General features: G+C 41.3%; 1 protein-coding gene across 1 annotated transcript in view; it reads left to right on the top strand.

The window, feature by feature from the left end:
• The window catches only part of sept12 (septin 12), a 135,582-nt gene that overhangs the window by 113,195 nt on the left and 7,928 nt on the right, over positions 1 to 14,459 (top strand). Inside the window, 3 exon segments of the mRNA XM_037544888.1 lie at positions 10,668 to 10,749; positions 12,082 to 12,219; positions 13,859 to 13,976. Coding sequence (XP_037400785.1) covers positions 10,668 to 10,749; positions 12,082 to 12,219; positions 13,859 to 13,976 — 338 coding nt within the window.

Genomic DNA, 14,459 nt, shown 5'->3' with positions numbered 1-14,459 from the left:
CCTATCCACGCTATCACGTATCGTGACATTGATATTATATTGTTATTGCCCACCCTAAGAAAGCCTCAAGTTAAACTCCACCTGCCAGTGTTAACAAGGACACACGGTCACTGATGCGAAGCACGTCTCTAACTGGTACCTCCAAAAGTGCCAATAGCACTCCCTTGTGGAGAATATTCCAGCTGCTAAATGTGAGTGAGTGAGTGAGTGAGTGAGTGAGTGAGTGAGTGAGTGAGTGAGTGAGTGAGTGAGTGAGGCAGGCTGGCTTTACACAATGAAACTTCAGTTGCTTGAAACCAACATGAAACTTAATTGCACTTGAGCTGCATAAAGTGTCTGGCTGCAACAGTTGCATGTCAGTAACGCATCACATGACCATGTCAACCGACACACTTTATCACAGTTGATTTTACTGGATCAGTGCATGAGAAAATAAAACAGTAGATGATTTATTGAATTAGAAAAAAGGAGATAGTTTTTCCATGTCGTCAGTTTTCCGAACCAACAAGTGCGACTTTCCCAAAGCTGACATTTCTATAAATAGCTGTTTATAGATTAATGTTTAGATGGCTGCCTGTGCCAGCGTTTTTCTTCATCATTAGCCGACTGTTATTGTGATTTATGTAACTAGATCATTTTCTCCTCTCTTGATGCCCCTCATTTCTCACAGAGCTCAATAGGCTGTAAAAGCAGTGGCTGACTTCCAAAGGCTTAGCATACACACAAACTCCACGTCTACGGTTTACAGGCCAGTGCTGAACGGCAAAATGCGCTCAAGTTAGGATAAACTCGCCATTCATGTTTGAGGGGAAAAGTCAAGATGGCAAAATACAAGAGAGTAAGAACGGCAGGAGAATTACTCTGTATTTCTTCCTCGTCTCCCATCCAGGAGCCACTTTCTGAAGGGCACCCGGCCTCTCTCAGCGGAAGAACTCCACAACGAGAGGTTAAGAAAACTGAAATGAGCCTCAAGGTGCCGTTATACAGACGGGAAATAAAGTGCCAGTTGTGTTCCTGGCTGTTTGTGCAGCGCTGGACTTCTCCTCCCGTCTCTCCTGAGAAAAAGAGTACGGGTCATTCAGCGGGGGTGCTATGCTAATTGCTACGGAGCGTCTCTGTAAGCACAAACGGACGGAAAGCGGTGAACCCTGCCCCCTGGCTTGAATATGGATGCAGAAATGTCCAATTAAAAAGCTCCACTGTGAGCCACAAGGCTAATTATGCTTCGCTCCGTCCCGCTGCGGGGGTTTAAAAGCCACATAGACAACAGTCCTCAGCGCCGAAAGCGAGAAGCTGCCCTCTCTGGGAGTGAGTCACCTGCTTTCCTTGATTTGTTGGAGTTGTATTTCCACATCCCCCTAACTGGTCCCTCTTCCTTTTCTTGCTTCCCCCCTGCCCACTCACACCCCCACCCCCACTCCCACCCCCTCAACCATTTGATTTCAAATAAATGTTACGCTCTGCAAACTGTGAGCTCTGCTCTGTGTCCTAATAGGGGAGCTTAACTTCCTCTTAACTTTCACTTCAGCTGCTCAGAATCTGACATGTTCTTAAATTAGAAGCCTCGTGTTTCTGCCTTCGCTGAACCTTTGACTCCCTCGCCGCAGAGATCTGCCGCTGCGAGCCAAAGCAAAGGCATCAGAGCAGTGAGCATGATTCAGCCGTGGCCTGCTGCAGGGCCTGACCGGTGAGGGTTGCTGTACTGCGCACTCGTCCTCTGCAGAGTGGAAAACCATTCACATAAAACTTCACTGAGGCCAGTCAGGCCAGGATACGGGTGTGTGGAGATGTAGTTTAACTAGGGCTCTCAAATAATCAACCTACCTTTATTTAAACTCAGGGTGCATTGAGAATGTAGCCGAGCCAGTACAGAGATCAGGAATTGAGAAGTTAATTAGCAAAAAAAACCTAAAAATAATAAAATGAAATCATACATTAAAACAAAAAGCCACTAAAATTACAACAGTGTAGTAACTTGATGAATAAAAAAGAGAAATAAAGGATGTAAAACAGCAATAAATAAGAACAGAATAATAAAAATGAAGCCAGGTTGAGATGGTTTGGACGTGTGTTGAGGAGGAATAGTGGATATATTGGGCAAAGAATGTTGGAGATGGAGCTGCCGGGCAGAAGGAGAAGAGGTAGACCTCTTTTATGGATGTAGTGAAGGTGGATGGAGGTAGATGGAGGCAGATGATCCGCTGTGGCGACCCCTAAAGGGAGCAGCCGAAAGAAGAAGAAGAAGAAAAATGAAACACTGGGTGCGTCTGCATGCACTCAATAAAGTGATAACTGCAGAAAAATCTGATTTTGTCAGCAGTTTATTTAACCCATTTTCATGCACGTGAGTAATCAGATACTGGGGAAACTCCAGGTCGGCACGAGTCAGACAGTAATCAGATTTCTGAGTTACAACCAGCCAGTAAACCCACAGAAGAAGAGGTGACGGCAAGTCAAACTTCATGCTATGGCTTGGCTTTTTTTTTCTTTTTTCTTAAAAACATTGCACCACTTTGCTATAAAATACAAGGGCGTGGCTAAAATAAGGCTCCGCCCACAGACTAAAACTCTGTGTTGCAGTAGTGACATGAAAATGTAGGACAGCATTTAAAAATGATTTTTATTATTAGTTTTTATTGTAGTTTATTTATATATATATATATATGAACTATACATCTAAAAGTCTCAATTTTGTTTTAAAAAGAATCAAAAAGATTGTTATTAAATGTAAAAATGTAAGCATTATTTTCAAGTTGAAATTTTGTGGTCAGTGGTTTGGAACAGTTCAGTTGACGTTCTTGTTGGACAGAAATGGAACTCGTGAATAATGATGTGGGCTTGTTGTTTCTTGTTTAAGGAGTGCTGTGCTGTGAATGTTCGAGACTAATGGCTTTGCACAGAGAGCTCAGAGCTCGGCGGGTTTCTGTCGGTTATCAACATGAAGTCCATTGAGCTGCTGACCTCCTGAGATCAGCGCTGCAGACACCCCTCACTGGCTTCTCAGTCTAGCAAAAAGTAAACAGCGCTGTGAGGGAAGGAGGCCTGCTCTTCTGCACTTTCCTCTGTAGAAAACCCTTTAGAAAGTCAAACCACCTTCCTGACATCCGCCGTAGATGTTTACACTGTGAACGCTGCTTTCATGCTCCAAAAACATCCTTTATTGTTCCACACCTGGCGATAGCCGAAGGTGATCGAAACGAATGCGCCACCATCGTTTCCGCCACATTCTTTTTTTGTTATCTTGTGTGTTGTTATCTGGTACATTTGTGCCAAAATGTGGCAGTGTCACTCATTTTCTTACTTACTTTCACAAGACCACCTATCATTTATATATTCAAGTACAAGTTATTCATTTTCAGGAGATTTTTCGGAGGAGATCAGATCAGCACCACTGAATGTGTTTGGTTACTTCAGAAAGCGATCAACCAACTTCTACGGCTGAACTTTGGAGGAGTGTCTGCAAATCTTTCAATCTCCAAAATGGTAACTTTACAGGAGGAGGAAAAAACCTACTTTACTTGTAATGCAAGTCAATGGAACCAGAATTTTTTCCAAGCCATTCTGGGTCATTTATCTTGCTCCAATCGTCATGAAATTGACACACAATGTAAAGGGCAACATGTACTTTCAAATCGTCTCACAAACTGAAAAACTACAAAAATTGAAATATGAGGGTTTTTTTTTTATTGTGATTAACTTTTTATCGCATTCTTCATCATGTTTTACAACCAGGGTGGGGGAGGTACGGGGGGAGGGGAAGGCAGGACTTAGACATGCATTTTAGGAATACACACAAATCAAAAATAAAGCAGAGACGATATATAAACACAATTAAACAACATCACATCATTTGATTGGATACTAAAGTTCTTGAATATAGAGTCATATAAATTCTCCCGGTTTCAAGATATGAGGTTTTGTCCCAACAGCAGCCACATATTATCTGCTTTTTTCCTGACGCTGAAAACTGAATAACTCATCCTTAACGTCTGTTTTGACTGGACTTTAGATAAACGAAGGGTGGTCCTCGGCTTTTGCGCAGGAGCCTGTGTTTTATCGCTCTGTCAGTACAAAAACAAACACTGCGTGCTGTTTGGACAGAAGTGTTATCAGTATAGAGGCTCAGATGTAGATCTGTGACCTCACGATGATTTGATCAGATCAGATTCTGATTCTTTAGGAAACGACTCAGTGCGTCATGAAATCTCAAATTCCCACGATTCACAATTCAATTCATTTTGCTGCAGTTTTGCAGATATTTTATCGAAAATTATACTGAAGCCATGCTGAACTGTTTACACAGTGGTGGAATATAGATAATAAAAACAATACACTAGCTTTAAAAGTGCCGTATGTCAATTAAACTGAACCAAACCCAAAAAATATATATATATTATTATAATTAATGATTCAGTATATACTGCACTCTTCAAAAAGATCTACAAGGGTTCTGTAGTAAACGAAACGATTCTATGTAGAACAATGAACACACAAGTTATCCTTTGCATGATTACAGAGATTTTTCATCATGAAAAGGTTCTTCAGAATGTGCAGTAGAGGCTTTTATGTAGAACCTTTCTGAAAATATAGCGCCCTAAAGGGTTCTTCTACTGTTCTTCTAATGTCAGCCTTAACAATAGAAGAACCCTTTTCAAATAGGTCCTACATAGAACCATCTACAGAACCTTTTCATGATGCAAGAGTCCTCTAATCGTGCAAAGGGTTCTTTATGGAACAGTTTTGTTTACTGAAGAGCCCTTGAAGAACCATCCTTTTTAAAGAGTGTAGGACTTAAAAAGTCCAGCATCCTTGACAGCTGAGAACGGTTCATCCAGACCGACAGGTTCTGTTACTTTTATGGTTCTATTGTTCTCTTTTGCTGTCGTTTCTGAACGTTTTTGTCGTTTAATAAGCTGAGCGTACGGATGGTGCAGCACAAGCTGGCTGCTTCGTTCACTGTTGATCTGCTGCTGCTCAAACTGTTTGAACGTGTCTGTGCTACAGTGTTTTATAGTAAACCTACTAGTGTTTTATTTTCAGTTAAATTTTTTTTTTGTTGATGGAAACCAAACTAAAATTGATCCTAATATGTAATGCATGCGTTTTCACACCCTGTCTGTAACTTTCATGTGAAAAGTCCACAAACTGCAACTGTTACTGCCTCTACTTATGGCTGTGTGCAAATATTTAGATGGATGGATGGATGGATGGATGGATGGATGGATGGATGGATGGATGGATGGATGGTTAAATAGATGGACGGCTAGATGGATGGATGGATGGATGGATGGATGGATGGATGGATGGATAGATAGGTAGATATAGATGGACAGATAGATAGATGGACAGATAGATAGATGGTTAAATATAGATAGACAGATAGATAGATAGATAGACAGATAGATAGATAGATAGATGGATGGATGGATGGATGGATGGATGGATAGATAGATGGATGGATTAGATGGTTAAATATAGATGGATAGATAGATACTTCATTGATCCTGAAGGAAACTTAGCAGCCAGTAGCAGACACACAACACTGGATGGATGGATGGATGGATGGATGGATGGATGGATGGATGGATGGTTAAATAGATGGACGGCTAGATGGATGGATGGATGGATGGATGGATGGATAGATATAGATGGACAGATAGATAGATGGACAGATAGATAGATGGTTAAATATAGATAGACAGATAGATAGATAGATAGATAGATAGATAGATAGATGGATTAGATGGTTAAATATAGATGGATAGATAGATACTTCATTGATCCTGAAGGAAACTTAGCAGCCAGTAGCAGACACACAACACTGGATGGATGGATGGATGGATGGATAGATGGATGGATGGATGGATGGATGGATGGATGGATGGATGGATGGATAGAGAGATGCTTCATTGATCCTGAAGGAAACAGCAGCCAGTAGCAGACACACAACACTATACAGTACGAGTAAACTGGTGTTGATATATAAGACTAAATAAAGCAGATCCTCTCTACAGGCAGATATACACATAGAAAAGTACAGTTTGGGCTCCCTGGTCACGTTAGATGTTTAGTTGATGTTTTTGTGAAGTGAACATGACTGAGCACATCCTCTATGGAGTCAGCACTTCTGCCCACTTTAATGCACAGTTACTCTTTGTTTGCTGAGTTTAACATATCGGGGGGAAATATAAATAATAATGCAAAATCATGACACATTTTCTATTTCATGTTTTAAGAACCATTTCTGCAAACGTGATGTGCGAGAACTTTAAAGCACAATGTAAAGGTGCTGTACAGTTCTACCCATTCTGCTGTAGATGTAGGATGTTTTGACGGTCAGCTTGGTGACCTGCTTTTTCCCCTGAGCTGAAATTTTTTCCTGAGCTGAAATTCCAGTCCAGGCCTGATCTAGCAGGTTGTCCAGCAGATGGCTTCGCTGGTCTCCCTCTCCCCCAGCATGGGCGAGGGGACGTGGCACACAGTTTCCAGACAGAGCTCAGGCCTGTGGAACAAAAGAGAAGCCGAAACTCAGGCGGATCGACACCTCCGCACAACACAAAGCCCAAAGCCATGAAAGAGCCGGGCCGGGACCTCTGCCAAGAGCAGAGAGGCGACCCACCGTCCCCCCCGTCCCCCCCGTCCCCCATCCCTCCGTCCTCTCAAAGACGGCATACAGAAACCAGCCTTCTCAAAGCCACCTTTCAGCACGTTTTCTTTCTGTCCTTCTCGCTCTGTTAGACATTAAAGGGAGCAAAGTGTGGACAAAACTCAGCTGCTACTGTTTTTAGCAGTGTGACGTACTTCAGTCCGAGGTTATACAGAACAGTGTGTCATGCATTGTCAGAAACCACATAATCAAGAGAGTTTTCTTTGGACTGTCACCTTAAAAGAGAAGGGCGGTCTGCTGGGACACTCAGTCAGGTTTGTGGGTGTGTCTTTTTTTTTTTGCACCAAAAACAGACGAGCTGTGACCGGCCGGTTTCGCTCGAAAGATGGACGGCTGTCGTGTGAAGCCGAGCGCTGACTGACGTCTTCATTTCTCTTCATCAGCGGCTTCAGCGTCGCCTCGTTCAGGGGGATTTTACACAGATGAGCAGACGACAAGACACAACCGCTCAAGCGTCCCGGCCGATCCCAGCGCAGAGATCCAGCAGGCCCTGCTCGGGCAGGAAGAATCGGAATCCGAATCTTTCTTAATCACCAAATACAAAACGCACCAGGAGTTCTGTTCTCTTAGTGCAGGTATCACCATGAATCAACAGAATTCAATGAAAATGAAATGAAACGTAATTCAATGAAAATCTGGATCAAAATGAAGATCAGGAGCAGAATAAGCATCAGAAAAGTATCGGAGAGAGAATTCGGATAAGAGTCGGGTTCAGGATGAGGATCGGATTAGGAAGATGATCAGACACAGCAGTGCTGCTGGAATTTTTAAACACTGCGTCCACTCACTGTCCACTCTATTAGACACTCCTGCCTTGTCGGTCCACCTTGTAGATGTAAAGTCAGAGACGACAGCTCATCTGCTGCTGCACAGTTTGTGCTGGTCATCCTCTGGTCCTTCATCCGTGGTCACAGGATGCTGTCGGCTGGATATTTTTGGTTGGTGGACTATTCTCAGTCCAGCAGCGATGCTAAGGTTTTTAAAAACTTCAGCAGGACTGCATCTGATCCACTCAGACCAGCACAACACACACTAACACACCACCACCACCACCACGTCAGTGTTACTGCGGTGCTGAGAATGATCCACCACCCAAACAGTACCTGCTCTGTGAGGGTCCATGGGGGTCCTGACCACTGAAGAACAGGGTAACAGAGTATCAGAGAAACAGATGGACTACAGTCTGTAACTGTAGAACTACAGAGACCAGCTATACAGTAAGTGGAGCTGATAAAGTGGACAGTGAGCGCAGAAACGAGGAGGTGGTCATGATGTTCTGCCTGACCGAAGTTTGTGCTGTATCCACATACAGTTACGGAAATGCACTTTGCTGAGTGCTGATAAAAGTTGAAAGTTACAAGCTAAACAAGATAATCCAGCTTATCAGTTTGTATGGTAACAGAAAGAAACGCTAAACAGAAGTAACTTAACGTGTTGATGTGCTTTTTACATGGGAAGGTTTTGGTCGCGCTGGGGACACATTTTAGTGAAAAGTGGGATTAGAATCAGGCCGAAGTTGTCCGGATACGATCTGGACATTAAACACGTTTTATTGCAAAGTGTAAATAGCCCCTTTTTTTCACCCTGTAAGATCTATAAGGAGTTTGCCCAACACCACTTAGTGAAGAAGCTCCACGTGCCGGTTAATGTCAGTGTTTCTGGCCTTCGCTGAGAGAGAAAGTGTCAGTGAATTGGGAAGCAGGCGGTCGAGCCCCCGACTGTGCCGTGCTCGTGTCCCATCTTGCATTCCTGGACGCGCTCGCCGTGTCGTGTTCGGGTTCCAGGTGAGCGCTGGATGTTTGAAGGTAATTTCCAGCCTTTGAACAGCCCTGCGAGCTGTCGGCCCGTGTGATTTGTGATTTTGAGTCAGAGAACATTGAGTCCTGAGGCTTGGCTGTGAGTGCAGGCTATAAACCTTCGCGCCACTTTGATCCTTTAATTGATTGGTCCTTGAGATTAGAACGTCTGCGCCAATCGTGACGGAACAAACACCCTCATGAGACGGAAAGAAAGAGAGCGAACCCGTCCACACCCTGCAGTTTACGCCCCGCCCGGTATAGAAAGAACACGACACGTCAGAAGCTTTGGGGACTCGTACACTGTGAACCCTCGCCAGTCATTTTTTACAGTAATATTCCGTAATAATCGTTTTATTGTGACGTCGCTTCATCTTAGAGGTTGACGTTGAGCTTTGTTGTTATAAATCATGGGCTATAACATCAACTGAGAGCAAACTTTTAATAAAAACATTGCTTTTGTTCTGATGATTTTAAGGTTTTAATGTTTTAACAGTTTTAATGACTGTTATGCTGTTTTTATGTTCGACAGACAGGTTTTTGTTCATGTTCGATCAAATTAAGTTCAAATGTCTGCAGAACGGATATTTGACATATATATTTCACATATAATAAAAACATGATTCAGTATTTTTCTAGATTGTTTTAGTGGTTTAGTATTTATATTGTGGTAATATTCAAAGGCAATTTTTTTCATACATATAAATCTACAGTAAACCATTGGCTACTGGGTTGCATTACTTCTACAGTTTTTATTTAAAAATATAATATAACATTTTTAAAAAATATAAAATTTTTCTTTTTTCCTTTTTTTATGTTGTACATTTTCTATGTTTCTTTTTTTTCCCCCAATTTCTACCATTTTTTTCCTCCTTTATTCCCCCCTTCTAATTTTTGTTTGCTTGTATGTTTGCAGTTTGTTGTCCTCCCTTTACACGATGACAACATATATTAAAAGAAATTTGTAATACCAGTAATAAAGACCAGTGGTAGGCAATATATATATATATATATATATATATATATATATATATATATATATATATATGTATATATATATATATATATATATATATCCCAGGTGACTGTAAAGTCACAGTACACTTTCATATTTATTATCACAGTCACTGCCACTTTACTGTAGTCATAAGAACTTAAATCTCGTGTACATATTGCTAATTTTTCTTTTTGTCTTAAATTATTAAAGTATTTATTATTTTACATAAATGGTTGCAACTGTAATAACTGCAGTTTCCCTCTGGGATCAATAAAGTATTCTGATTCTGATACATTGTAAAAAATCTGTAAAGAACAGTAAAAAGTCTGGCAGCAGGCAAAAGCAGTTCATTAACAGGAGAAGTTCGGTAAAAATCTGTAAATTTACAGTCATTTAATATTTTAGAAATACTGGCTTTTACTGTAATTCAACAGTTCAACTACTTATCGTGACATACAGCACTTTAGCATAATAATATAAACAGGTATTAAAATAAACGCAAAAAATGTCAGGAAAAAATGTGTGTAGTTCATATACAGGCATTTAACTTCATTAATCATCTCTCAGTACTTTGCCAGTGAAAACAGTTGCTCTGTATTTTACAGAAAGGTTCTAATACAGATCATCTGTTTATATCTTATAATATCTTACCTTAGGTAAAGCAAGTTTATTTTAGCTTTACTAACAATGATGGAGTATATTTCCATGGAATTGTGAGTGATCTATAAACCTGGGAGTGACCTGGATGTATGAAGTGTGTCTAAATGCTCTTTGTTTATTGAGTCGTTTGTGCAGGACTGTCTGTTTTGTCTTTGCACAGCCGTCTTCGCAGAGGGGTGTGAATAGTTTCTCACACCCTTCACCTTTCACACAGAGAGACGGCGCTGTCCTCGTTCGTGTGATAACAGAGTTACGGGGAGATATTCACTTTGATCATACTTATTAGGGACGCTGATTGCTGTTTTGGGAATAAAGCCACGCCCACTTTGCCCCCTTGTTGTGATGTCATTAGTTTAAACCACCTTTGGGCCAAACGAGTTTGGTTATGTGCTTTTAAAAGTCGTTGAGAATGATTGTTTAGAACCTGCTCTTCATACCGAGGAGGACACTTTGACGCGTGTGACGCTGAGCGTTGAAGATTAATACTCGAAACATTAGCACAGCTGCTTTATGATCACTGAAACCGGCTTTTCTCCCTGTTTTTCAGTCATCGAGGAGAAGGGAGTGAAGATGAGGCTGACTGTGATTGACACGCCTGGATTTGGAGACCAGATCAACAATGAGAACTGGTGAGAGGAGCCGTTCGTTACTGTAAAGACTTAAAAACTTTGCGTTTAATTAACCGTTACTGATTACAGTGTGCAGACGACTGACTTGTAAGACGACTGCGTCTCATTCCTCATCGTCTTCTACCGTTTCAGATGCTCTGATTTGCTCCTTTCATCAGAGGTGTAGAGTTATAACTGTCATTTTCCTCAGTTATTGAAATATAATTATATATTATGTTCTCACAATGTTAGTTACATGATGAATTACATATACATTTGATTTGTGTGTTACGTGCTTTTTTGCTTATTTCAACAAGTTATGAGAGGTTTTATATATATATATTATTATAAAGTTTTTCAGTTTTAATGGTAAAATCGTTTGTCCAATGTTAAAATTATATTGCGCTTTTTAAAAATAATTCTCTGGACTTTTGTGAACATTGTCAGAAAAAGATTGTGAGAACAAAATATATAATTATATTTCAATAACTGAGGAAAATGACAGTCTTGTGTGGATATCATAAAAAGTTAGAAAGTCTAAGATGTTCAGGATTTGATCAAAATATACGTATATTGATCAATATATAAATGTATTATTACACCTGTATCATATGTAACAAATAAGATTTTTTGAAAACAACATAAATGCAATAATAGCAATTTTTTATAGACAGTGTCAGTTTGAAGCTGAAGCGTCAGTGTTCAGTAATATTGTCAGTGGTGTTACTGTTAGTGGCGTTTCAGTCAGTGGCGTTTCAGTCAGTGGCGTTACTGCCAGTGGTGTTACCGTTAATGGTGTTGCTGTCAGTGGTGTTACAGTTAGTAGTGTTACGGTTAGTGGCGTTATGGTCAGTGGCGTTACTGTTAGTTGTGTTACTGTCAGTGGCATTACTGTTAGTTGTGTTACTGTCAGTGGCATTGCTGTTAGTAGTGTTACGGTCAGTGGCGTTACTGTTAGTTGTGTTACTGTCAGTGGCGTTGCTGTTAGTAGTGTTACGGTCAGTGGCGTTACTGTTAGTAGTGTTACGGTCAGTGGCGTTACTGTTAGTAGTGTTACTGTCAGTGGCGTTACGGTCAGTAGTGTTTCTTCTCTACTGATGATGTTAAATATAACAGCGAATTTTACACTTGATTTGCATATCAACATTCAGATCAGCCCAACCCAAAGGAAGAATGACCCGACTAAACTTCCTACGTAATGTGGTTCAGAACATATTTGTTCATTTCAGAATTGCTGGGTTTATTTTTGGAAACATGACAAAAAGTCAGGTTTTGCTGCTTGTCTGAGTCGAAGCTCAGTACGTCAGCATTAGAGACGGTGCTACAAACCCCGTTCTGTTTGTTTCTCCTCAGCTGGGAGCCCATTGTGAAGTACATCAACGAGCAGTATGAGAAGTATCTGAAGGAGGAGCTGCACGTCAACAGGAAGCGAAGAATCCCTGACACCCGCGTTCACTGCTGCGTCTACTTCCTGCCGGCCACGGGACACTGGTGCGTCTTCCTGTGTGCCTCCTGTCGCGCTCTTTTCACAGCCAATCATATTAAAGGGCTCATACCACGAGAAACCAACTATTCAGCTCTTCTTTATATCAGAGAGTTGGACTTAGTATGAAAACAAAAACAGCTTTTGAATGTTTTTTTTTGTGATGTCAGTAAAACCAACACATGAGTGTTTCAGCCCGGACTGCTTTTTCAGTGAGGCAGGATAAAGGATACAGAAGGGCCAATCAGAACAGAGCTCATTTACTTCTATAAGAGCCTTAAAGGCACGGAAACATAAGCAGCCTGTTTAATTAACTAAGCGATACGGAGGAGTCGGGAAAATAGTTGTGTAAAAGTGATTTATGGCCATTTTTGTGAGTAAGAGTAAGTTTATTTTTTCTCCAGGCAAAGAAATAAAGTAGAAAAAATTACTTAGTTATTTCAAAAATCAGAAATGGTGGAAAATGAGTCATTTACATTTACGGCATTTTGGCTGACGCTCTTTTCCAGAGCGACTTACAGTTTGATCATTTTACACAGGAAGGCCAAAGGGGGTGTTAGGAGTCTTGCCCAAGGACTCTTATTGGTATAGTGTAGGGTGCTGCCCCAGGTGGGGATTGAACCCTAGTCTATGGCATAGAGGACAGAGGTGTTGCCCACTACACCAACCAAAGAAAGCTTAGTTTAGCAGATTTAGGCATGTCAGCTGAGCTAACAAATGATTAGCATTGATTCTCCTAAAGACTTTAGATTGGCTGCCTTTTTCAGTGTAAACCTCAAGCCACGTCTCCTGTTACTGATTTCTGTGTTCTGGTTCTGGGTTTTATTTAATGCAGTAATAGGAAAAATGATGGGAGTTGATTAGCGGGGCAGTTGCTGTGAGCTCCTCCGTTAAGAACACTGGTTTTTAATGCATGGCATGCCTGGTGTGCGGTGCCAGACATGTAGCTTGTATCTTCAAAACGGTAACTTTACAGGAGAGGGAAAAAACCTACTTTACTTTTAATGTAAGTCAATGGAACCAGACGTCTTACCAAGTAATTTTGGGCGGTTTCGTTTTGTCCATTCATCATAAAATTTATACACAATGTAAAGGCCAAGAGGCATTTTTAAATTATGTCAAAAACCGAAAAATGGAGATGGGAGGTTTTCTTCCACCAGCAGCGATTTGTTTTGTTGCTGGTACGCTGGTCGACCAGCATGACCATGTTGGGTGCCAAGCTAAACAAGTACCAGACCAGCCTAAACCAGCTTAGACAAGGATGGCCTGTCCTGGGATAGCTAAAAATAATATTTATGACTCATTAAGTGTTAATTTTTTTTTTGCCCTTGATTGAAATGGTGATCTTCTGACCTTCAGTGAAAACTTGGCTTCATCCAGCTCATTCCAGCGCTCCACCAGAACTCTGGGATCTCAGGGTTTAGAATCTGAGTGCATATCCAGAGCCTCACTGATGTCCATCTGATCAATATGCAATTTTCCACCCACATAGGAATTGCTTTGTTCTGATTGGCTGTCCAGCAGGACACTACAAACCCTAAACTACTATTAATTTGAGCTGTCTTGTCGTCCCAGAGCAGACAACGTGCTTCACACACATGCTCTATATGTTTATCTGTTCAGTCACTGACCCCAGATGTTCCACAGGTTGCGCCCTATCGATGTGGAGTTCATGAAGAGGCTGGGGAACATTGTTAGCATCGTGCCTGTTATCGCCAAAGCAGACACGCTGACCATGGAGGAGAGACTAGAGTTCAAACAGAGGGTGAGTAGCCGGTCATCGGCAACTGACCTACTTGTCACTTATGAATTGTAAACATAATTAAAATGTAGTATATTGTGCTCCGTTAATCCATTAAACATACAAGCACATACATACAGTGCAGTGCAGAAGTCAGAGACCACCCTTCATTTATTTCATTTCCAGTTTAAACAGCCGTTACGTACAGGATATCTGTTTTTCAGAAGCTGCTTCTGAGATTAGGTAGATAATCCACTTGGACGTTTCCAAAATCTGATTAAAAGCTACAGAGAAAATGGGGCTCCTAACAACCACCTGGAAGAGCTGGTAGATCCCAAAACTGCCCCAATCAGATAATCAGCGCTTAAGCTTTGATCTCTGAGAGAGAGGAGAAGATCAAGCTGCTTCAGATCTGAAAACATCCACAGGTGTTTCTGTCCATCGTTCCACTGTGAGAAGACCACTCAGCGCTGTGGGTCTGAAAGGATGTGTAGCTGATCAAGAAGA

Source organism: Pygocentrus nattereri, chromosome 14 (assembly GCF_015220715.1).
Source record: "Pygocentrus nattereri isolate fPygNat1 chromosome 14, fPygNat1.pri, whole genome shotgun sequence".
Lineage (NCBI taxonomy): Eukaryota > Metazoa > Chordata > Actinopteri > Characiformes > Serrasalmidae > Pygocentrus > Pygocentrus nattereri.
This window is presented reverse-complemented; position numbering and strand designations above follow the sequence as displayed.